The sequence below is a fragment of the Pagrus major genome, chromosome 15 (assembly GCF_040436345.1).
Source record: "Pagrus major chromosome 15, Pma_NU_1.0".
In the NCBI taxonomy this organism is placed as follows: domain Eukaryota; kingdom Metazoa; phylum Chordata; class Actinopteri; order Spariformes; family Sparidae; genus Pagrus; species Pagrus major.
The window spans coordinates 26006685-26033030 of NC_133229.1; the positions used below are offsets into that span (position 1 = coordinate 26006685).

Here is a 26346-nt window from a genome sequence, read left to right on the forward strand (position 1 = left end):
GAGTGTCCGGTGGTACCGTGAACACAACGCGAGGAAGAAAACGGCCGTTTTCGACAATAAATGTCCAAAAAGAGGAACCCGCCCGTTCGCTAACCTGAAGATACGACCCCCTCAACACATCTCGCTTGAGAAATGGGATAATGTCAAAAAGGGAAAAAGTGATAAACGCTTTCAGATTTTAAAACAATTTGTCTTACTGTGTGACTGTAGGATGCTGGCGGAAGAAAAGTCGATGGGGTCGGCCTGGTCCTGCGGGTCTGAAGGACCACAGCGATCCCGCAGACGAGACACACAGCGGGGTACACACAATACGTGTTTTGTTTTTTTTAACGAGTTTTCACCTTAAAACACCGGGCTTCTGTTTCTTTTTCGAAACCGCTGCATAAAACTTACAAAAGGTAAATATAAGGAACTTAGATAAGGTGATTAGTTTTAAGATATTTTACACTACAGAGGCATTCCTGGAGGGGGGCGAATGAAAACGTTGGAGGAGGATGGCAGCCAATGAAAAAGCCGCTTTTCCTGTGACGCAACTTTAACAGCCAATAGAATTGTGCTACGTGAGTTACGGTTTCTGGCATTTCCGGGTTAAAGAATGCTCCAAAATGTGTAAATAGGAAACACTACTACTTCACTAAATTACTAGTATTTATTACTACACTAAATACTTCTGTATTTGTAATAGTTTGAAAGAACCAGTTAATATTTTAAATATACATGCATTATAACCAGTATTATCAAACTGGCTAGGCAGCATTCAAAATGCAAAATGTAAAAAATAGTGTTTGGTTTTGGTTATTTATTCCTTTTAATGACACATCCTTGTTTTTATCAGCAAAGACACATTGTGAATTTAAGAAATTACAAATGTTAAATACTGGAAATCATTCCTCGTCCTGCTCGGTAGTTAAAAACAAGGATATACTGCCCCTGCCTGGTGAAACTTTGACATTGCACTGTATCTCAGTTTCTGCAGTACAACGTCTTAATTTTGTGTAACCACATCCTTGGTGTATTTTAAACAGTCACCATTGTGATGCACAGTTTTGTTGCTTAAATGAACGACAATCCAAATCAGATTTTTCCCACAATGTCTAAAATAAAACTGTAATCCCTGCTGGGAAAGACAGTATTGACTTACTCCTCATTACTGTCTTATAAGCTTCAGATAAACATCTTACACTGATACTCAAAGACTACTGCTAAACCCCCCTCCACCCAGCATACCTGGTTTGACCAGTTGCCCATCTATCCCTACATATCTAATGCAGGTTTGTTTAAGGACCGGAGCCTTTCTGTATGGCAGGTCCTCACTCTTGTATTTGTTGTAAAAAAAAAAAAAAAGTACCCAAAAGTCATACTTAAATAAAAGTAAAGATATTGTGTTAAAAGCAGCATGCAGTGTGTAAGATAACCAAAGTTATCAAATAAATGTAGTGGGGTGAAAAGTACAGTATTTGTCTCCAAAAATGGAGTAGAATGAAAGTATAAAGTATCATAAAAGGTGAAATACACAAGTACCTCAAAATTGTATCTCAATACTTGAGTAAATGTACTTAGTCCATCACTGTTACATTGTATTGATAATAATTAAAACTGCAGTGTAGTCTTAAGACATATTTTTCTGCAGGGAGTCTCAAATTTAGTCTTTTCATCTATCACTGGGCTGATACAGAAAAACAGTCACAGTCACACGTTGCCACTTCACCTAATATGCTACTGTTGGACTGTAGGAGGAAGCCCACGCAGACACAGAGGGAGCATCCACACAGAAAGTGCCCAGCTTGCATATGACACCTAAACCTTTTAAGTGTGGCAGCTGCAGAAATGGCACTGCATATTATATATATTATAATTGTTTACTTGCAATATGACACTCTGTTACGACCCCAGAGGTCGTATATACGTTTCTATTGTCTGTCTGCTTAAATAACCCTCTCTGTTACCTGAGTGTGTGTGATTGGTTGCAGGTGTGTTTGAGTGATTGTAGGTTGTCCAGGGAGCTGATTAGTTCCTGCCTCAAAGCCTGGAGTTTAAAGGCCAGCTCTTCCAGTTCCCGTGGGCTCTCCTCTCTCAGCCAGACTAGCAGCATGTCTGTTTGTGTGCTAAATGTGTTTTTGGTTAAATCCTTTAAATTGCTTTGCTGCTGGTGGTGTTTGGGGGATGGGAGGGGAGTCTCATTTTCATGTTGCGCCAGGGTTTCCCCTAGGCCCTGGTAGTAACACACTCACTTGGAAAACAAATGAAAAACAATCACAAAATCCCCTGCACAGTGTTTCATTTTTTATTGTTTCAGCTTTAAAAGTTATCCGTTCCAGTGTGATAGGACTTAATGCATCATTGACTATATGTAACAACCATCCATGTTTCACTCACCCCCCAGAGAAAGATTATTGTAGAACAGCTGGTAACGTATGTTGTGTACTTTCAGTATTTACTGTATACTTAAGGTGGAGTTATACTTGTGCGTCAGTGTGCAGCCGCCCTGATGTAAGAGTCTCTTAACTGAAAAGGAGACTAATGTCAGGTATTTAAATCACTTAAAGCCAAAGTAAACCTGGTCACCTTCTTTATTCACTCTGTGATTGACAGTGCAAATGGATTTGCCTGGCGATACTGAAAATGACTGAGCTTTTCTTTAATTTGTATAATGTTGTCTTCACTAACAACAATCACCAACAGCTTTGAGAACTCTCCATAGCTGCTGTACATTTTTACACAAGTATAAATCCAATTTTACACTCATAAGCACTGACTTACTCACTCACTCACTCACTCTGTCGCTCTCTCACACATACACACACACATACACACATATAGAGTAATGCCGTTGGGGTCGGTGGAGTGCTTTATCACAGGCGTGAGTCTGGAGTTTTGGGGCTGTCTAAGTGCTGGTCGGGTAGCTTTGAAGGGTCTAGTCATACTCCCAGGAAAGCCACAGCTGTGTCTCTCTCCTCGATCAGCTCTGCTGCTGTGGCGTCCATCTTTGTCTGAGAAAAGCCGTTGATGGCCAGGCCATCTACGATCTTCCAGCTCTTGTCCTGAGGAAACAGCATATTTTCATAAGTTTTGTTTTTTGGAGCTCTAGGGCAAACAGTGTCGTTTATTGCTACATTATTACTTGATTTCAAAATAAACTAAGCTGCTAGAGGAGGGAATAAAAGGTCAGATCAGTCTCACCTTGATCTGGACAGGGAATGAGTAGATGAGGTCACCTGGGACTCCATATGAGTTGCCAGATGAGTAAACACCCATGGAGATGAAGTCTCCCTGAAAAGAAACAGGAGAAACTGGTTAAAACTGGATTTCAGATACAATGTTACTTATTCAGAAATACCAGAAACAAAACTTCCTTTTACCTTCTTCCAACTAAAAGAACATCAGAAGTACAAACATGGACTGTATCTTATTTCTGAGCCACAAATGCTTGAGGCCAGGTACATAAAAGTCTGTAGACTCACGACTAAAAACTCTTGTATGAGCAGAAATACATAAATATGCAAATACCCTCTTTTTGTGGGAGTACAAATGCCAAAGACTCTTCAATAACCGTTATAAATGACAGAGAAAAGCAACAAATCTTTACCTTTAAGCGGCTGGAACCAACAAATGTTTGACATTTTTGCTTGAAAAATGACTTGAACAATTATTACCGTTGCAGCTCTATTATGTATTTATGATTTGGGAAATTGAAATTGTGTGCACAAACCTGATTTTTACTTTGATAGTAAGCCAAAGATGTTGGTACACCCTTTATCAACTCTTGTTAACTTTGAGGTCCACAAACAGTGCAAGTGATACTAACAATTATTGAAATCATAATAAGCATTGACTGCTACTATCTTAAAGTATATCTCACCTTATTTTTCATTGTCACCTCACCATATCACAAAAATGAAGGTTATGCAGGCAGTTTTTTTATTCTTGAGAAAATGCATCAACGGGAACTTATTCCCACATCAACTGTAATATAAATTATATATGGGGTTTACCTCGGTGGTGCCTGTCCAGATGTCTCTCATGTGGTCACAGATGGCCTTGGCTGCAGACATGGCACTGGACAGCTTCCTGGCCTTGATGACTGCAGCACCTCTCTGCTGCACTGTCTGCGTGAAAGAACATGGACCGTTACATGAAAATGCAGCTGCAGTCAGTGGGAATGTGGGCAGGAGAACCTTGCATACAGTGTTATCTTCTGTTATTGAGTTGTGCAGCTAGTTTCAGTTTAGTTGTGAAGGTTTTGTGATAAAGGCTGAAGGCTGGAATCTCTTCAGCAGCAAGAAATATCCATAAAATGTGAAATTATTTTGACCACTTGTGTGATTTCAAATATTTTAGCAGACCTGTAAATTGTCATTTTTGAGTGGTTAAAAGAAGACCACTGTATAAATGTCACAGTCCAACAGATTACAGTGAATCCTCATTAACTCACAGTGATGAACTCTCCTTTGAGCCAGGCATCATCTTTGACTGCCTCAAAGCAGCCGAGCTCGCTACCAGACATGTTGACCACACAATGATGCACATCTGGGTACTGGGTGGACGAGTGGTTGCCCCAGATGATCACATTCCTCACATGGGTGGCAGGAACGCCACAGCGCATCGCCACCTACAGGACCGGATTATAAAAGGAAAAAAAGCAAATTCAGGTTCCAAGATCAGCTCAGACAAATGTGGCAGCTACAAGTCTGCGAGTCTAATTTGTACAAGTGCAGGTGTGAATAGAACTGTAAGTACAAAAGAGAGTCCAAAAGAGCACACCTGAGAGCGAGCCCTGTTGTGGTCCAGACGGGTGAGGCAGGAGAAGTTCTCTTTGGGAATGGAGGGAGCAGACTTGGCTGCAATCAGACAGTTGGTGTTGGCAGGGTTTCCCACAACCAGCACCTGAAACACACATATGAACACAAAACAGAACTGATATAACAACATAAACTCATCTTTGTAAAAGATTCATTGAGGGTCCAATGTGCTTCCTTGGCACATTCACTCAACAGCCTTCAACACAAGTAGCAAAGCAGTGGGGTAGATGTAAATTTGCACATCTGTGCATGTCTCTAAACTAAATCCTGTGTCATTACCTTGACGGTCTTCTTGGCGTACTTCTCCAGGGCGGTGCCCTGGCTCTTGAAGATGGCCACGTTGGCTTTAAGCAGGTCCTTCCTCTCCATGCCGTCCCTCCTGGGCATGGAGCCCACCAAGATGGCAGCATCCAGGTCCTTGAAGGCCACTTCCTCCTTGTCAGTGGGGACAATCTCTGCGGAAAGATGGAGTGAATTCATTATTACTGGTGCCGGTTGTAATGTTGATATCGTATAGCGTGTATATGATTCATTTCCTCAAACAGATGGACTTTACTGTCGCTGTTGTAATAGTTCCAGGCTTACAAAAGGTTAGGATAGACAGATGCAGCCAGAGCAAGACTTCGTCTTGGTTACCATGGTGACGGGTAACAATTCCTGCCATATCTAATACATGATTTGCTGCCTGAAAAAGAGCAACATTGATAACACCAGCGTCTTTCTGAAAAATTGAGAGATTTTCAACCAGAAGGGTTTGAAGAAGATGCATGAAAAAGGCGGAGCGAAAGTTTTGATTTTACTAACTTTCCCTTAAATGGACATAATTTGTGTTCTTCTGTGTTTAATTTTCATTTGAAAATGAAATTATAAATTTAACATGTATTACAATAACATTCTACAATCTCCAATATATTTTTTGGGCAAATCCCCAAATGCTGGGATGAACAAGGTTGTGTTTGTTCAAAAGGATCTTTTCCGTAACCGATGAGCTCTTATCAACGCTGTCTCTTGGCTGTCTCCACAGTAATACAGAAACATTTTCTCAGGTATCATTCCTGTGAAAAGATCATGTGAACAATAGACTTGTTCATACAGTCTCCAAAAGAATCACATCAGAATACATAAAGCACAATGCTTAAGTCTCATCTGTCCATGTGATCTAATTGTTTCATACTTTCTAAATCATACACAATTTTGGGAGATGTATTTTGGACGTATCCCATGAGTGACCAGTGTTGTACCATAAGGCTAGACTCATCTCAGTGCATGAAGCGTTGTCTTTGCAGCACAGTTGTTAATACAGGGGCCTCTCACAGCCCCTGTCCAAACAAAGCAAAGGACAGCACCAATTCAAAGGAAAAATTCCAGGTCACAATGGAGATGCCACATAATGGCGCCTCACGACAGACATCATGACAGCGTTACAGTGATGACACCAGAAACCTCATGGAAACCAACCCGCATATTTATCGAGTGTCTCAGAGAGGGAAATTAAAGGACCGAAAAGTCCTGACGGTCTTAAAATTCTTAAAGTGACGCATGTATGAGTAAAAGCATTTGAGCTCATTTCCAAAACAGGGAAAATCTATCCGTCTTCTCCAACATTTAGGAGAGTTGTCTGAAGCTGTTAGTTGCCAGCAGGTGGTGATTGATTTTCTGCAAGTGTAGAAATAGATATAAGTAGAGTCTTGATTTCAAATAACCACAGGATTCTTCAATGATATCGACCGATTCAAAAAACCTGCAGCTCCAATCCATCTACAAAACTGTGCCTGTGCCAAAAAAAACAGGATCTTATAATGTAAAATGAACTTAAAACAAGGAGATAAAGTACAGCTGCAACATTTATTGATTGCAGCAACTATGATTGTGTTTGTCCATATTCAATCATTTCAATTAAATGTTATCATGCATGTGTAGTCCTTGATGTTGTGGCCAAATCACACACTTTGTGTAAAAAGAGCCATAGAATGGATTTTCAGATGCTTAATAATACATTCCTGGCTTGTTCCATTAAAAGTGTGTGTTTGCTCTGTAGCAATGCGCAGATCATTACATTTACACTGTCCATGTAGAGATTCATTCATCCCTAGGACCAACAATGCAGAATCTAAAGCACTTTAAACAAAACTGTCCACTACATCTTTCCCCCTGCATCTCATTATAACACTTGCTGCCCCATTGACATTTAGAGGCTACAGAAAGCTCAAAACTGCAAAACATGCTGGCATGATGATGGCACATGCTTAGGACAAAGGCCAGAGCTACAGCTACCAGAGAAGGATAACTGAGTTTACAAGACAATCATCTGAAATACATTCATATGTGTAAATAAACAGAATTAGAGCCCTAAATGGTTATGTAATATACATTATAATAAAAAACACATTACACACTTCATTATGAATTGATTCAGGATCACAGACAGTGTGTGTACTGCAAAAACACAAAAACATGTGTGCGTGTGTGCTGATATTAAAAGAGAAGAAAAAGCTATAAACTGACAAAAGGCAGACCTTCTAGAAAATACAGATTTTTAAAACAAAAATACGAAGAAAAAAAACCCCATCTTTAATCTATAATAATTCAATTTAACTTCAGACAGCTTCTACAAAAAAAGTCTAAAACTGCTATTTGATGCCAGTTTATTGATAATGTATACAGACAATTTGTCATCTTATTTTAAAGTATTTTCCACTCTTAAATAGTTACCTCTCAGAAGTGGGAGGGCACAGTCCTGCAGCTCCATGACAACACCCTCCAGGACTGGCAACATGGGCGTAATGTCCAAGAGGAGCAAGACGACTGGCTGAGAGGAGGAGGAGGAGGAGGAGGAGGAGGAATGAATGGTATGAAATGAATAAAACATGCTGAACTGAATGTAAATGCACCTCAATCATAATTCGCATGCATAATAAAGACGTGACAGTGGGGGACTTAGTTGTCTCAGGGAACAGAGTGTGAAGGCCTAAGCCATGTGGCTCAGTGACTACGGCCTGTGCCAAATGGATCAAGTGGCTTTAAAGGTGGCCTAAGACTCTTGGCACAAGATCCGTTTCATTGACTTGAAGGGCAATCCTGGCTCGTCCGAGGCACATGCACGAGCAAGTGCAAACTGATCAGATTTCCCACAGGGCCGTGTTCAATGTCACCCCTAGATTTGACCTGGAAAACCTGTGATATACGTGTGAGATACAGCTCTTCCGTATCCTGTATAAGTCTAGTGACGCTGCCCTTACACTTCCTAATGAGATAAAAGGAACTGAGTGTGTTATGTGAGCAAGACAAAAAAGCCCTTCTTTACCTGATCTTTGCCAAAGACATCTCCCTTGGCAATGCTGAACAACAGGGAATAGGCAATCTGCCCAGCAGCGCCGGTCACCAGAACTCTAATAGGCTCAGACTGCAAGACACAAGGCAAAACAACAATGCTGTTAGCACTATGAGAATTGATTTCACTAAGAGGACAGGTATGAAAGTGACACTTTAATTGTCCGGCACACGTGGGGTGTGTCTATTCTTGTCAACAGGATCTACAAAAGCAGAAGGGTCAGTTCAAAAATAGACTGTGTGCCTGCCTGTTACATAACAAAACAAGGATATACTTATAGGTTATCAAGTTCATCGCCATCATTACAACACACTACAACAGCATTCATTCAATACCCCAAAATGACCAACATACGGTAGCTGTGACAGGTTTTAAATGAAATAAACTTTTGAGCACTGAGGGGTTGGTGTCGTTATGCCACGACATATACATCTACAGTCACAATGACTACAAAACTTTGACGAACTTGGCAAAAACTTTAAGAGTTGTTGTTACCAATTGGAATAACTATGTTACAATCCATTACTGAAAAGGGAATAACCTATATATGGTCTGGCTATACTCACCATGCTTGACACGATAGCTTGTGCAGGCTCCCTCCCACTTCTCGCTCAACCCGGACGGCACTCCTATATAAATCCTCAGTCGATCACGACACTCCTCGCCGTTTTACGGCAGAGTGACAATCCAGGAAGTACTGGTAGTTGTAGTTTTTCATAGTTAACGTTGTCCTTTATCGAAACGAACAAACTAGGCGCAACAGGTTATATCACAAAACGTCTCTCTGGATTATTACTACTATTACCTCGGCTGTACAGTACAGGTTATCGCTAGCAGCTGGAGCTGGAGCGAGCTAACGAGCTAGCTGGTTAGCATAGCCTTTTAAAGTACCGCTTGCTGTTGCCTAGCGACCGGTACCCAGCGGCAGCAGAGAGCCAGCTAGCATCGAGATTACAGCTCGTTAACTGCTTTAGCTTAGCTTCTCGTTAGGAAACCAACATGTGTAATTAGATGAACCGACAGAAGAGCGACTAAAGGCGTTAGCATGAGTTATCCGTATGAAATGAAACTCGCTAAATGTAAACGCTTTCAGTGCAAAGCAGGTTTAAGTTTGTACAATGCTAACTAGCGCGACTGGCGTTCACATGTCAAACTAAAACGAACATGCTAGCTAGCTAGCTGTAAATGTTTGCAGTGAAAGGCATGCTTTAAGTTTTGTTAAGTTCAAAAACCACTAAAGCTGAGCAGACCAGGAGAAAGCACGAAAAGTTTTCGTCACTGAAATAGTCAAGGTAAGTTGATGGTAGTAACCTGGCTCATCTTTCTCCACCTCTCTGTCTGTCTTTCACCCTCCACTTTTGCATGTGTGTGTGAGAATGCTAGATTTACCTGTCTTGAATTCATTTAAAGGCATGCTTGAAGTTTTTGAAAAGCTCAATATCACCCAGACATTTGGTCTTCCCAGTTGCACAAGAAAAGACTGAACAAAGCATTTTATCAAAACCTTACTAACTGAAAAACTTCCAGTATCTTTTCCTTGTTTCATCATTGCTAAATTGTGATTTATACCCTGGACATGTTGGCTAAATAATGCACTGCATGCATCACAAAATGTGTTTGCACATCAAGAGTTTGAGATTATCATCCTGTTCGAAGTATTCTCCCAATCCTTGGCTCTTCACTAACGGAGGCGTAAAGTGTTTCTTTCTGCTATCTTGTTTGACTTGAGAGCACACCTATAGAGGCCCTGTGTTAGGTGAGCTTGGTTATCAATATTTCATGGCCTCATTACAGCCTCATTACATGACTTGAACAAAAAGCTGAGGAGGTGGTGTTACACCTGGCTGGCGTCTTGACTATGGTCTCACTGTAGGCTGGCTTGGCTGGCTGTCTGCTTAGTAAGAACACTGTACCAAATGATAATATGGTTGAAACAGATTCTTCTCAAGTGTCGGTGTCATTTTCTGACTTTTGTAATGTCTGTACATTAGACACAATATTTTGGGTTATTTGTAGACAGAAATGCTCACAAAATGATGTACTTGCCGACCTTGAGACCTCAATAATAGGAGGATTTTGAAACGAAAGTGGGGTCTAGTGTCCTCCCCAGAAAAAAAATATGTTTCCGAGACTCCATTTCCATTCTGGTGAGTTTTAAAGAATGAAAATGACAAAATAATAAGTGTACTGCAACAGCATTTTCAGTTAAATATTGTTACTTTTTATTCTCAGTAATGAAGAACAATTTCCCCCTCTAAATTGCGTGAATCTCTGACATTCATCAGTTTTCATTCATTAATTTTTTTGCCCCTGCCCCTTAGAGAGTCTGTGCACACCACTGCCCTATATCTGTCAGCTTCTAGATGGTGATTGACATCAGTGCTACATGGCCCCGTTCCTTTACAACCTTCTGCATAAGAAACAGGAATCCCCGTGTTCAGGAATTCTGATATTTGCTGAGTATTTCTTTCCCTTGTCCATTTCTCTGCCCATCTCTCTATCACTGAGGAGGATGAAGTGCAACATACATTAGACTGGATACTGTACAGTGCCAGAAAAAGTCCATGATAACTTGGAGAGGAGAAACGTAGTCCCAAATCAGAAGAAATCCAAGAGACTTGTGACTTTGGGAGGAAACCAGGGGAGGACAATGAAAACTGGGACTCTCCTGGTGAAAGTTACATTGAGCAGTATATCGTGAGGTGTTATCATCAGCAAATTGTGCCATATATAAGATTTTGCTTGAATTCCATTATGACACAGTTTATGTTTGTGGTGCAGTGAAAGTAACACCTAAGGCATTCAGTCTGTATCTCTACTATTTTGCATATGCTTTGTATCTGTGGATCAAAGTATCATATGATGGTCGTGTTGTTGTCTGGATATGAATAGCACAAAGACATCCTGTTCTCTGATAAGCTTACAATGAACTCATGGGTCCATGTGTTTACCATGAAGTTCATGTTGATGTTAAATTTAACTGTTTCTGAGGAGTCGAAGGCCAATCAGGTTCCTTTGTTTGTTGAGAGAGTTTTCATAAAATGTCAGACAATGTACCCACGCTTCAGATTCAGCAATTTCTGATGCTGCCAATAGTCATACCTAAAACATAATCATATTGTCACATTAAAGTCCAAATTCAACAACTCAAGAGTTTAAATTCTTTACTTCTTAGTTTCTTGTTTCTTGAACAGGCATACATTTTTTAAAGTGAACCATTGGGAAACCAGCTATGTTACAAAGGCACACACTTACTATATTTAACTATGGGTTGGATTAAAAAAAGAAATCTTTGACATATTGACTTATTGTTTAGTGGACAGCTGGAGTCTGTGATGTCTTGAGACACACAGTGGAGCTTAGGGGCCCGTGATCAATAAGTAGCTGGGCTGTTGTTCACTAGGTGTCTCTGACCTCCGACCTTTTGCAGGGAATTTGGCAAGTTAATCAATACAACATCACTAACACAAATTAACTACATATCCTCTACATCCTTGTGGCATTTAATTTATTTTAGGATATGATGGGATTGTTTTGCAAAGTTATCCAAATATCCAAGTACAATTTTATTGTTCATCTCGTTAGAAATTCAATTCCTCAAAAAGAGGAAATACTTTCTTCATGAAAAATGTGATCCAGTTTTACACATATCAGTGAATAAAGTTGTTTTTTGCACAAGTTATAAATTTGTTTTTGTACAGTAATCCAGCAGGCCCAGTTCCTAGATAGATTCTGCTCTGGCTGCCTCATTCGTTTTATACATAAAAATTAAGAAAGCATTTATTGGAAGAAAATTAATATCAGCCCCAGAGTGCAGGATGAGTCATCAACAATTTTTGTTGTTTTCCAGGAAGTTACAAACTCTAAAATACCATTAAGTATGCCCACAAAATGACTTTTGTGCCATTAAGACATCTGCAATAAAAACAGTTCAACATTTCCACTCTCAGTTTCTGCCATGTGAGAGGTTTCTCATATCATAATATTTTATTTTTTGTTCAACATCACCTTTGTTCTCTCTCAAATTAATAGAACAAAATGTACTCAACCGCCTCCAGTTCTCCATCCAAAGCCCCAAACTGTCCTTGCTTTTCATGTCTCCACCTGCCAGTGACAGGGGCTGACACGGACGCTTCCCTACTCAAAAGGCTCTGTGTGTGAAAGCCTTATTCAGAGCTGTTTGAAGCAGCTGCCACAGCCTGGCAGTGTTCCTCTCAGATCCAGTTACATTTTTTGCCCCAATGTGTTATATGTTTGTGTCTGTCATGGGTGTGGTAATGGGACAAACAGGTGCTCACAGCTGTCTGTTGGCTGGCATAATCCTGTATGTCATGGGTAATGATCTGGAGGGTCTTGAAATATGCCGTCATCTACTTCTTTTCACGATCTAGTGTGAGTGAGTTAAACTTTTTATCCACTGTCCAGATATGTGAAGGAACATTGGTCTCCTCCTGACAATGGTTAACGGTAATCTAAGTAGTGTCACTTGAACAGTAATCGTGTTTTGCTTGTGGTGATTTTTCCCCATGCAACTAAGTTACACAATCAAGGTTGCCACGTCAATTTTATAAAATAATAATAAAATAATAATAATGAAAAAGAACATTTTATTTTCAGACTCAAACAAAACAAAATATCCAGCCCATATTCATTGCTTTGTGTATTTTTACTGACACTGTGAAGTTTTGATATCAAGTTTAAGGTTTCAGAAAAGGTCAACTATATGTTGGAAACCTTCAGAAGGTCAGCTCAGAGGAGTAAGAGTTTTCTGTCAAATAAATAAATAAAAAATACCAAACGATGCTACCTGTCAGAAGTGAAGAATAGAAATATCTACGAGTGTGAGGAAGATTATAAGAACACTGTGACCTTGTGGTTAACCTTTTAAGTCCTTTGATTGCCTCACATTATATTCTGTTTTTTCTTCATTATGATGAGCTGGACCAGTTACGTATTGATCAAACTTAGTACTTCTTATTACCTTCACTAAGGAGGTTATGTTTTTGCTCGTGTCCATTTATTTATTATTGGTTGGTCTGTTGGTTGGTCAGCAGGCTTACACAATAACTACTGAATCTGGATCACTCACTACATTGAACATTGCAAGATAGGGCGCTTTTTTTTGTGTTTTTTTTTTTTTTTTTTACATTTTCCTTAAAATCTCAGGGAATAATATATGGATCTTAACGATTAATATGGTGAATTTAAGTGGCTGGTATTGATGAGTGAATACAATTTCATGCTGATCCAAATAAAAATACCATTCTATTGAATTTAAATATGTTTTATTTGATATTGATTTAAAGGGGATTGTTGGGCCTTTGTAGAGGTATGTGCTCTACTGAATGCCATTCTAGTTATAACTGTCATGACATTACAAGACAGACAATTATAGGGCCTCTGATTGTTGCGCACAGGCCCATCTTTGTGTTTACAGTATTGTCTGAGCTTGCTTCAGTGCATGCAACACTTAAGCAAATTATCTATAAGCTAGTTTTACATCGCCCAAAGAGCACAGAGGTCCACTAGGGACAGAACATACAGATGTCAGACTACTACTGCTTGTTTTAGATTTATAGAAATGAAAAAATGTCTGACTCAACGCAATATTCCTCTGTCAGAATATTGTCTTTGAAATATTCATTAGCCTGTCAGTCCTCTCTGCATCAGGTGCTGCCTTTAGCACACATATCCATCAAATCCACCTAAAATCCCCTAAAGTTTTTATTAAAAACGCTTGTGACAGTTTTGACTTTACATAAGCGCATGATTGAAAGAGTCTGTTGCTGCTGTAACTGTTGTTTGACAAGTTGGACTCCCAATGTTTATTTTCTTCTCTGGCAGCCTCCAAAGTCAGGTTGACATGAGGGGATTAGGCATACTTCGTCTTTGTAAAAAGGAAATCAGAATGAAACCAAAAACAGCAGCGGCACACATGATAATATCTGGTGCCAGTTTGCCATGCCGGCCTGATCCCCTGTGTGTGTGCTGTGAAAACAATCGGCATTGTGGGTGTTTTATCCCACCCACCAGGCGAAACCTGGAGCCCCACAGTAGCGAGGCGACCGGGCAAAGTTCACACATGCACAAATCCTAAACTACACACACGCACATACACATAGAGTGTGAACATGCTCAAAGCTCAGCAATGCCTGAATTTTACGCATACATGCGCACACATACGGAGTACACTGTCATGCTCCGAGCTGTGAAAATCTTGATAAGTGCATGAACAGCAGCACGTCTCTCTCGACAGTGTCTGTCTCCTCTGCTGACCCCTCTCTCCATCCTTTGTCCCCTCCATCTCCTCCTCCTCTTTTGTTCCCTCGTCATTTTGCCTCCCTCATCTCCACCTTTTCGGTCCTCTCCGACGTTATCTCCTCCTATTCTGCTCCTCCACTTGTCCCCGCAGAGTGCACCTGAGTGACCCTGTTACGTTGGCGGCTGGGAAGCAGATAGCCAGCACACCCACCGGCCTCAATATCACCCTCTTATCTGCCTTGCTAGACCAAATAACCCTCACAGTGTACCAGCAGACTCGATGAGATAGCAGGTTGCATTCACACGAGCGCACACCCACATACATAAACAACACACAAACACAGCAGATAATCACATCATCATCACTACTTTCTCCATCCTTGTGCCATCACACTGTTTACTTTTTGGCATCCCTGTGTCACATTTCTGTCTTTGATCAGATGGAGCCAATGATTTTTTATTCCATTTTTTTTATTTACCAATGATGTAATGCAGACTTTTAAGTAGTGTTTCAAATGAACCTTCACGACCCTGTCCTGTCATTTGCTAGTATTTGCAGTGACCACAATATTCCACTAGGTGTCAGCGTATGGCTGCAGTTTACCATAGACATTCTTGGATGACACTTTACATAGCACTTGGAAACTGGTGTTGATGGATTTTGAAGTGAAGACTCTTCAGAAACACTTGTTGCTGCAGCAGTAGTCCTCCCTGTAAGAACTGGGCTTATGACTGGAAGGCTTTTGCACCGAAATTTGGTAACTATGTGTAACTGAGTGATTTTGATTTGTTAAAACCCAAAGCACCTTTTCCTCAGATATAGTAACAGTTTATATCGCTGTAAATCTTCTTCCTTAAGGTATGTTTATATTGCTCTTTTAAAAACAGAAGTTTCAAAGAGCTCTACAGGAAAAATAAGACAAAGTAGCCTATATATATATATATATATATATATATATATATATATATATATATATATATATATATATATATATATATATATATATATATAACAAGGAAATATAAGTACAACAATGCAGTGTTTTTGTGCTCTTGAAAGTCATGGCAAACTTGGGACAATGCAGACACAAGTTTTTCAAAAGATAGCTGCCTTTTGAATAATTAATGATTCTTTTATTTACATTGGAGCTATTATTTCCGCAGCAATTTGTAAAGTCTGTGTCATGATGTACTTTGAATCAATCATTCATCATCCTTCTGACATTGAATAATGATGATATATCACTGCAATTATGGTGCATGTGTGGATGCTGTAAATGGCCTCAGTCATGCGTATGGTTGCGCGTAATGACAGCTGTTGAACCTTGCGGATGAAACGCTGCAGGTTAAACGATGTTGCACTAATGAGCGGTGAAGCCAAGTATCGATGTACAAATGTATGTTTAAGAAGGTTGTTGGAGTGTAAATGAAGCTCGTGCAGGTGCAACTGTTTCTACAGTAATTGAGATTTATAAAACAGAATCAGGCGTAAGCACATCTTTAAAGATCTGACGGAAAGAATGCTTATGCATATTCGGTCTTTGTGCGTACTACACACAGTTTAAGTTTTATGCATCTGTCCCCAGGTGAATAAATAGCTAACTGCAAAAATGTTCTTCTTGCTTTCAAGCTGTTCATATTTCCTTTATAATGTGATTGTGTGTATTTGTGCACTATCACTCATTCTGCTTTTAAAAAACGTAATCTATCATGAACTCTCCTATCATGTGGAAACACACCTCACACAAAATCTGTATCGATAGCAGACCCATTGAATGTTTAAACTACACTCTTCCCCAGATAGTTGAATAATGGAAGCAAGGTCTTCATTCATTGCTGGTTATTTTTTCCGTGTAACAAAAGTTGCATCTAATTACTCAACATATACAGTATTATGTACCCTTTAATAATTATCATTGTCTATTCAAAGATGTATTTCAGGCCCCATTTTAACACTAAGCAGAGCACATCTTCCAAAAAAACCCTTAGCTGAGCTGAGCTATCATGAATTGCTTGTGTCCAGAAATAGCCTGCAGATCCATTTGAGCTGTTGTTATTGTGCAGCTTTGGCACTTTTAGGACAAGGCCCGGAGGCGTACGAATGTTTCCAGTCTGCCTTGATGTACTTCTCTCCCTGATTGTCTGTGATTGAAACCTGAGAAGGACTTTGTTTCTCGCCAAGTATTGGCTTGCTGTGGGAAAAGAACACAGACCTCTGCAAACACACCAACTAACTTCTTGGCACTGATGCAGAACTATTCAATTAAATCTCATAATATACACACACAGAGCCATCCTCGGAGGTATGTTTTCTCCTCTGAACGAGCCTCAACCGCACTCTGCCACACTCTCTCTCTCCCTCTTTCTCCCCGAGGTGTTTGCATAGGGAAATGGTCCGTGAAATAGGTTTGATGGAATCAAACCCCATATTAAGACAAATACATATTTCATAGCAGTTGATGGACTGATTGATGGGGCTGTGTCTTCATTTCCTCTGTGCGTCACCGCTGAGGAAGATCTTTATCAGACACAGTAATATGAAGGATCATGGCTCGGCTTGTTTCAGAAGAGAGTTGCTCTCTTGTCGTGTTATGATTTTAAATGTTACTGGTGTGAGTACCTCAGTGTTTTTTATGTGTAAATAAGATTGTTTTTGTGAGTGAGAATGTGAGAGTGTTTTAAGTGGCCACAAGGGGTCACCAAACTGCCACATGTTGATGTTCTGCATCTGTCCTAACTGAACGCTCACTCTCCATTCCCTCTGCTGTTGACAGCAACACACACACTTTTTAAAAACTCACTGAAGGATGACCAGAAATGCGGCAGCAACAGTGTCCTGGATCTGTTGATGTGGCAGCATACTCACATCGGAGAGCGTGGAAGGTGGTTCACGTTTTTATCAAAGCAACTGTTGTTTTAGCATAACAAGGCTGGCTGACAAACCCTCCCTGACCCACCCCAGCTCGCCCACTCGCACCACCTTTCATTAACCTCAAACCCTAAATCCATCCAACTGGACCAGTGACGGCAACTCGCTGCCGACGCTGGCGGTCACACCCCTCTGCACAGCCATAATGGGCCGTGGCACAATTGGGGGCCACGTAACCGACAACATTCCGGGTCCTTCCAAGAGGCCGGTTTGCCTGCAGGTTACCAGCAACACCGCTTGTCCCTGTTTGTCTGCACTCACTAAAAGGAAAGAATGTTTTCCCCCACAACATGGCTGTGTGGGGATTAAGACCCATTCTGAGTGGCCCCGGGTCGTGCAGCAGATGTTAGCCAGGATAGCGCTCGTTGCCGTGCCGACAGTGAGCCGGCGGGATCGGCCCGCCCCGACGAAGTTAAGCCTATGTACATGTATGGAGGAGAGAGAGGGGGTGTTCAGCCAGTGAAGGGCCTGTCACACATTAAAAAGGATGGTGGTGGGAAATTTGTCACAGTGGTCACACACTAATTCATCTGCACTGTCTCTGATCATCATCACACACATGCAGTCATACGTAGCAAACTGAAGAGCTTCACAGGACTGCTCTCATGCTGGATGTGCGTTTGGATGATTTCACACGCTCAGGACGTATGTGAGAGTTGAATCTGTTTGCTGGGGGGACATCATTACTAAAATAGGTTTATTAATTACCGAAAAGTCCTTGTTTGATCCTGTAAAAACGTGGTCTGATCAGCTTCAGCGCAGTCTGTAAGGTGTGAGTTTTACAGGTTTTTAAACCAACAGTCGCACATCATCTGTCAAAATCACTTCCCCTGTGTGAGCAATGACTTTTACTCCCTCTGATGATGTTTTAATGTGAAGTGTTATTTTAACTGCTAAGCCCTCAAGTGCTTGTCACACTGAGCCTCTAATGAAGATAACTAAATGCACAGAAATCACAGGAGTCTTTGGGGACGATTCTGTTGTATTAAAAGCACAAGTAAAGTACTAATTTCACATTTTCATTTGTATACAAAGTGAAATGGGCAGTGATGATACTGATTATGTATGATTGACATTTTGTTAATACAGACGGGATGAGAAAGCCTAAATACAAGAAAGATGGAGAATTGGGATGCATAAAATCTTGAATAAGTCAACTTCGTACCTCCTTCAGTCAACTGTAACCATTTACCTGAGCGCAGTGTTTGAATTGTAGGCGTGGGACAAGGTTGTATGGTCGTTTGATGTGAAAGACGAGCCTGTTCTCTTTGCGCCAGACAGGTCTAACTGCAGGGCGAATGTGTTTAACATGGGGCCCAGTGCGGGCCCCTGTGGTACTCGTAACCATCAGGCTCAATGGAAAGAGGATACAGAGTCTGACAAGACATGACTTGACCCAGCAGTAGAGGCAGAGCCCCGCTATTGTTCTGTATGAACAGCAGAAATCAGCGTTGTAGAATTTCCTTCTTCTGTGTGTGTGTGTGTGTGTGTGTGTGTGCCCTCTAAAGGCGAGTATTGGGTCAGGATTGGGCTGTTTTCACGCACGGCTGGGTGTTTAGGCTCTCTGACAGATGGAGAATAGCCATATGTGTGTTTACATGCATGTCTGTGTGCTCAATTGTCTTATTTTGTGCTTTCATTCTGCTGATTTCAAACCTCAGCAGCAGCTTGAGTGACCCCTTACTGTAGGCGACAAATAACCAGACTGCACCATTATAGGGAGAACTTTTCCTCAATGTGTCTCTTGATGTTGAAGAAGAACAAATGCTAGCTCTCTAACCAAGGAGTTGGACATGACAATCATACTTGATATTCTTTTTACTGAGTGTTATAGCATTTGGCATTTGGTTCAGCGTCAAGTAGTGTAGAAAGATGAGAACAAAGAGGGAAACAAAACAGGTCACCAGTTCAAGTCCTCCAGAATCCTCTACCCTGGCTGTGCCCAAGAGAAAAACATAATACTCCGACTTTAAGGTTGCAACTAACGATTATTTTCATATTTGATTAATCTGTCAACTTCTCAATTCATCAATTTGTCCCCAAAGTCCAAGATGATATCCTCAAATGTCTTGTTTTGTCCTCAACCAAAAGACATTTGCTTTGCTGTCAGAGGAGTAAAGAAACCAAAAAAATTTCACATTTAAGAAGCTGTAATCACAGTATTTTCACTTTTTTGTTCTTAAACAAATCACTCAAACCAATGAATCGATTAATTTGGTTTGCGATTAATGTAAAAGTTGACAACTACTTGGTTAAATGTTGCAATTCTACCTTCCTTTGTCTCTTTGTATGAATCTTTATCAAGTAAACTACCAAACATTTGCAGATTACAGCTTCTCAAATTTGATATTTTGCTGTCTTTTCTTTATTCAACACCATTTTCAATCAAATGTCTTGAGGACTTTTTGACCGTGGGTCAATCAAACGAAGAAACGTTTAGACATTTGCTTCTGGTAATTTAAGATGAGGATTGGAATATGATAATTGATATTGAAAATGATTGTTTGCTTTTGCTATTGTAACATTTTTTGAAATCTCATTAAGGTCATTGCAATCCCAAAATAGGAAACAATGTAAGTCTGAAAACCACGTTAAAGATCATACTACAGTGATGAAGTATGACACAGCTGCCAGGTGAAGGAAAGACGCTAGAAAGGATTTTATTCCTACTTTTAGACAGGAGATATGACACGAGCGTCCATCGCTGAGGTCACAGCAAAGAGAACAAACTTCTTGGTCCGAGTGCCATCGACGTCCGTCCACTCTGTGCCACGTCAACCTGTCAGAGAGAGAGAGAGGCAGAGGGAGGCACAGCCTGCTGAGAGGTGTCCGAGGTGTCATGGCCTCGTCTGGGAGGTGACAGACAGCGTGTGTGTGAGTGTGTGACGGGGAAATAAGACCGCTGAGAAGTCTAGGGGACGTTCATCGTGACCTTTCGTTTTGCCAGGGTCCATCTCGCTCTGTGCATCTGACAACAACTTTAAAGGACCTCGTCTTCCTGAGCCCTTGACAGGTGTGTGTGTGTGTGTGTGTGTGTGTGTGTGTGTGTGTGTGTGTGTGTGTGTGTGTGTGTGTGTGTGTGTGTGTTCTGTGCATGTGTATCTGAAAGTGCATATATGGTTGCGTGTGCACCAATTGTGGAAAGGTTTAACTGAGCTGTATGTTTTTTTGTTTGTGTATACCCATACAAGAATTCAGAAGAATACAGAATATTATCGTCTTAAAAACAATTATTGATGATAAGTTGTTAAAGGTGTAGCATTGATTGTGGTCTCCTGTTGGTGCAGTTCCACCTGTAGTCCATCAGTAAGCCATATTGTTGCACTAAGTGACATTTTCCTTTATTTTTGACCATGGGCACTGTAGTTTATTTTGATTTAATCCGACATACACCATCCGAGAGCCGTAAATAATAATAAATAGCAGCACACCAAATTTGCGTCTGAAAAAGGGGCCGCACCAAGTGCACTCTTTCCTCCTGTTTGAGTCACATTTGCTTAAATCTACAGCACCAAGTGTTTTTTTTCCAGGAAATAACTAAGCCTTTTATTAAGGAAAATTAAACCTTTTTTGTCTTTGAAGATTTAAAGGTATAATATGTAATATTTACACATTAAAATGTCTAGAATATTTTGTTGAGTTGTGCACTCACGTTATCCCAAATGTTTCCAACAATCTGTAGTTTCATTGAAGTTAATGGTGCATTTCATTTGGTCACCTGTTGCTATAACTTCCAGGGAAAAACGGGAAACACCAGATGATGTGTCAGAGCGTTAGAGAGAAAGTCTGTGAATGCCGCTGAACGTAATGTGAATAAAACTTAAGTATCGCCACATCTGTGAACATTTCTGCCAGAGTCACGTGGATAGAGTTTCATTGGCAGCAGTGGTTGTTTAACAATGAAGACAAAAATTCCCATAATCCCACACTACTTCAAGATGTCATCAAACTATGTCTTTTCTTACTGTTTTCATTGAACGACCCTTAGCAGCAGAAATTACAAACTGTATTTAATTTCAGTTGTAAGAAATAGGCTTGTAATAGACAGTAAAGGAAGAGTCACAGATAAGGTGAGGATGTCAAAGTATTAAAAGATGGACTAACACATTGTTGCTTTTGGTCTCATCATAGGATTTGTTGACAGTAACAGAATTATAAAATATTGGTAGCATTGTTTGTTAAACAATCATTTTGACCTCTTTGAGTATAAAAGTGTACTTCTGAAGGTAATTTTAGGCGTAATAGTTTAAAGATGTGGAAAAAAACATAAATAAATAAATACCCTAATAATATGAATGTACTGTGCATGCACTGAGTAAGCATTTCTAATTATTTGTAATTATGGACAGAGTTTTATCCATGTGTCTGCACACAAATAGACACATTTTTATCAATTGTGTTTGTTTGTGGGTCCGTGTGTGTTTACAGGTTATTTGTGTGTTTGTGGTCAGGAGGTGAGGGGCGAACAACAGGGCACCAAACAGCTTTAATAGAAGAAAATCCAACAACATAAACAAAACCACGGTCAGTGTGACACGTGTCACCTTTGCTGTGACAGGGGACAGACACCGGAGAGGCACACAGTCTCCGAGAATCCCTTTGAAGTCAGCGAGCAATTGTGCCGCAGGTTTGGAAGTATTGTCTTTCCTGCCCTTGGGCGTTATTGCTGTAGGGCAGATGCAACCGGCTTTTAGCGAAACACTTGGCAGGATTAGGCCTATTAGCTGAACAGGAGTGAAAGACAACCAGAGAGGAATCCGGCCTGATTGTGGGAATTTTGGATTGATAAAACATTTAGTAGGCATGATTAAGCCAGAGGTCTGTCTCTCTCTTCTTGATTAGGCAGATCATTTGTCGGGAAAAGACATCCACCACCAAACGTCTCTGTTTCTCCGTCTTTCTCTGCGCCTCTGTCTCAGTCATTACCGCTGCTGTGTTTGTGTTTCTGCTCCAGGCGTTGGGTAAATACCTCTGCTGGAGTACGCCCCCCCCCCCCCCCCCACCCACTTCCCACCTTCCTCCCTCCATTACCTCCTCTAATGACGTTTACACATCTGCTTAGAAGAGCCTCCTCTCATCTCTCTGTCACCCTGAGTCTGTCTCTCTCCTCTCTCTCTCTCTCTCTTTGTTGCACATACACATACACACACAAGCACATAGATGCACTGAAGCTGCAAGATTATGTTCAAGAATTACTTTTTGTTTAGTGGGCTGTAAACTGTTTTCCTAATTGCAACAAACACGTGTGATGAAGAGGCACACATTGGTTTAAAATTAGATGTCTTCCATGTGTAAGAACTACTTTAATGTGGCCTGTTATGCAAAACTCAAGTCATTTTTATTTTTACCTTTTTAAAACTTTTGCTTATTGTGATGTAATTTATTTGACTATCTTAAAATGCTCATCCCACATCCCTAAAATCTCTACAACCTAAACTAAAAGATTGTTTGTCAGTAAACCATAATTAATGATTAAAGTAATGAAACGATGTCATAAATACCAAAAAAATCAAAATAGGAAATGCTTATTCATCATATTTTACAAAATAAAGACACAGACCATATTGATCCAAAAGATTTCTAAATATAGAAACTTAAATAAACTATTTCTTAACACTTCATAACTTATTTTAGTTATGTACATATTTTACTTTTTGAGATATGCTTATTTTTATGGGCATTCCCCAGTGCCTACATTAGGGCCATCACGATATCGGATTTTCATTTGAAGATTGTAGTGACCTAAAGCATTCACTAATATATATCACATATCACATATATAACATATTATCTTTGTTTACTGTGTGTTTTGTCTCCTTGTATGTTGAAAGAATTACACTCAAAATAAAAGTTTTTCCATTTTATGGCAGGTGGTAACCAGTGTAAAGGTGCTTTACCACCACCTGCTATGACACAGGAGGAACGGAAAGAAAAATAAATGATTTATGAGGCGATGTATTATTAACAAAATATCAATATTTCATTTCTAAATATCATGGTTATCGTCAATATCCGTGTATCACGACACACCTAGCCTACATTGGAATTTTGGTTATTGTGATGTTTTTACTTAAAGCATATTTAAGTGCTCAATGTGCTCACAACTATTAAATACACTTTAATCAATATACACCTCACCACAGCCCTCTGACAACTATCATGCATATATGCTTCTCTGCTCCCCAACTGCAACTCACTGGTGCCACAGCATGTTGTCACAACTTTTTAACCACACGTAACGTTACATAACATAACGTAATGACGTCATAACAAGCGTACAACACAATGAGACAGAAGGCAGAAGCCTTAGTTTTCAGAAAGCATGAACGCTCTAGCCGTTATAGATCAATTTAAACAGGATCATATAGAGACTTGGGCTGATATGAGATGTTATCGAATATCATGCTATTCGCCATCATAAGCAATATTTTTCACAATATCAAACAGCTGTATGATTCTGATGCTCTGACTGTATTTTAATTTATTAGTTTTATTTCTCATCTGGCAGGCCATTGAGAGTTTAGAGGGAAGGGAAACAGTGACGGACTAGCTACACTTCATGTAATATACTATTACATATTGCAAGATAAAACTAGCCCCATGTCCCCCTACCCCAATGACGATAATATTGTGTATTGCGATTTTTGGGCGGGACGGTATTGCGCTAAAAAAGTTTGGATATCGTCCAAGCCTCTTAAGAGGGTGAAACAGTCCTTAGCTGGCAAAATAATTAAACCTTAATGAACATAATTGCAGAGTTGCTGAGTTGAGATGAGCATTTTCTTTATTGATTACATTGTTATGTTTAAAGTAAAAATGCCAACTTTGTCTTTTTGAGCTATGCAAATGTGAGGATTTTGTGGAAGTTGTGGGGAAGCTGCAGACAACTTGGGGCTCTAGGAAATTATAATGTGCATACTTTGTTTTTTCTGACAATTTTATAAACAAAACACTTAATAGATTAATTAAGAAAGTAATCTGAAGATTAATCTCTAAATTAAATCGTAATCAGTTTCAGCCCTATGGACTTGTTTGTCCTAGAAAAGTAGATTCTGCGTATAGCAATAGTTAATGATCCTCACTACCAAGTTTTATTTATTTAGTTTTCAGAAAGTCTCTCTGGACACCTGAACTTTTCAACTCTTCACCTCCACATGCCCTACACACCTGAAAGGGTTCCTCAAGTGACATACACACATGCACATTTGCATGCATCAGTACACACATGCAAACCCACATTCTGAGACACACACACACACACATGCACACTCGATAGAGAGACTTGCCCAGCGGTCATGTCACTGCGGCTTCATTTTCCTGCTGATTGACACGTCCTGTGAAACGCTCCGACACGCACACATGTGCACATGCATACAGAGTGACTGTACCTGTCACCTCTCTTGAATAGTATTACCTTTACCTCATTTTGTTCTGCCTGTCCATCACCTCTATTCTTCTTCTGCTGTCAGCTCAATGGGCTACTGTGGGACTTTGTTAAGTGTGTGTGTGTGAAAGGTTTTCGGCCTGCTGCCTGGCGCCGCTCTGCCCACCCTCCACTCTCCTGTCTTGTAGTGGGACAGTTGAGAAGATATACTGTATTTGCCTCTGGTTGTGTGTGTTTGAGTGTGTGTGGGTAAGTGTATACACTGCCGCTAGGCCTCACAGCACTTTCACTCTGAAGAAAATAGTTTTCAGTTCTTCCCTTCCTTTTCTCTTCTCAGCGGGTCGTGTTCTGTAACGCCTTAGGTCCTCAACAAAACCACTGAAGTAGAGTGACTAAGAGACAGGCAGACGACAGTGAGGGAGTGGAGAGGAAGGAGAAGAATTGAGCTTGACTAAAACTCTAAGCCCAACTAGTGACCCATACAGACTACAGTGTTTTTACACCACAAAACAACGTGGTAGGTCTGGTGTTGTCGTGCTCATTGATTGCTAACCCAGTTACATTCATGAAAAATAGACACACATCTTTGATCAATGCTAGCAACAGCTTCTAGCAAACTCTTTCCTCGTGTTGCTCACTGATTAAATAGAAACATTGCAGTTTTACCAGCATTGCAAACAAGAACTTGTAAGAGCTAATTCAGCAAAGTTTTAATGCTGCCAACTCACTCAAGTTGTTTCCCAAAACATTATTCACTGAATCCATGGCAACGTTATACTAACTGATTGCATCCCCAAAGCAGGTAAGACTCCTTGCACGAATGATACATACTTATTAGGTCTGCAGTGTATTATTACGTGATGTTTATGTTTGGGGTCTTCCCCATGAGAGTTTGCACAAGTCTCATCTCTGCTACAAAGACATCCTCTTATCTGGTGTCTCACTGGTCGCAGGCCTCCCATGATGTACATTAGACCTTTCAGAGCTTGGATTCTTTGTTTTATCTGTTTTTTCACTCGTCATTTTCTCACTCTTTCTTCAGAGGGATGTTGTTGTCAGATTTTGTCCACCTTTCTTTCTCTGATATGAGACTGGAAGCTTGAGGACTTCTCCCTCAAGAAAATACTGAAGATAAGAGCTGGTGGGAGTCTGTGTGCATGGTCTCATATGTATGTTAATGTGTGCATGTGTACATTTCCTCAGGTATCACGAGGTTAAAAGATAGGAGAGTATGCACCGTACTGTATGTGCCTTTCCATGCATACGTATGTGCCTCTGTGCCGTATGAGTTCACATATCAGAAGTCTGAGAGATTGGAGTGTATTCGATGTAGCACTGACTTGAGTTCCTGAGTGTGTTTACTGAATACATGAGTGTGTGTGTTGAGGTAGTCTGTGACTGAGACTTGGCAGGAACTCCAAGGCACCTGAGATTGGAAAATATGCACTCATATGCTCACAATTACACATTATTACCCTGCCTATCTCTCTCTCTCTCTGGATATACTTTCTGTCCGCTCTTTGTATGTTCTTCATGTTTGCCAAGTTTCTCTCCATGAGCCCAAACAAGACCAGGCAGTAGCTTAGAGAGAGGGAGCGTCACAAGAGATAAACGTTGTGGCAAAAAGTCAGAAAATGTGAAA

The 26346-nt window shown here is 40.3% G+C and overlaps 3 protein-coding genes across 4 annotated transcripts in view; 1 reads left to right on the top strand and 2 right to left on the bottom strand.

Moving 5' to 3' along the window:
• Window positions 1-690, bottom strand: part of ugp2b (UDP-glucose pyrophosphorylase 2b) — a 37719-nt gene extending 37029 nt beyond the window's left edge. Inside the window, exon 1 of the mRNA XM_073481539.1 lies at window positions 198-690. The gene's annotated coding sequence lies outside the window, so the exon portion shown is untranslated. The remainder of the gene's footprint in view (window positions 1-197) is intronic.
• Window positions 691-2270: 1580 nt separating this feature from the next.
• On the bottom strand, window positions 2271-8759 carry mdh1ab (malate dehydrogenase 1Ab, NAD (soluble)). Its single transcript, XM_073481542.1, has 9 exons — window positions 8697-8759; window positions 8104-8202; window positions 7512-7608; window positions 5079-5254; window positions 4762-4884; window positions 4433-4609; window positions 3993-4106; window positions 3181-3270; window positions 2271-3041 (listed from the first exon to the last, which is right to left on the bottom strand). The coding sequence occupies exons 1-9, from the start codon at window positions 8697-8699 to the stop codon at window positions 2919-2921; spliced, it is 1002 nt and encodes a 333-aa protein (XP_073337643.1). The 5' UTR covers window positions 8700-8759; the 3' UTR covers window positions 2271-2918.
• Window positions 8760-9075: 316 nt separating this feature from the next.
• The window catches only part of wdpcp (WD repeat containing planar cell polarity effector), a 78280-nt gene continuing 61009 nt past the window's right edge, over window positions 9076-26346 (top strand). For both annotated transcript variants that reach the window (XM_073481536.1, XM_073481537.1), the window contains exon 1: window positions 9076-9422. The gene's annotated coding sequence lies outside the window, so the exon portion shown is untranslated. The remainder of the gene's footprint in view (window positions 9423-26346) is intronic.

What these genes read in the sequence shown, in the direction of transcription:
- mdh1ab (XM_073481542.1), bottom strand. An exon ending in ATGTCTTTGGCAAAGATCAG is followed by an intron (nt 7,609 to 8,103) that starts GTAAAGAAGGGC and finishes TCCTCCTCTCAG; the next exon opens with CCAGTCGTCTTGCTCCTCTT. An exon ending in ACAACAGGGCTCGCTCTCAG is followed by an intron (nt 4,610 to 4,761) that starts GTGTGCTCTTTT and finishes CCGGTCCTGTAG; the next exon opens with GTGGCGATGCGCTGTGGCGT.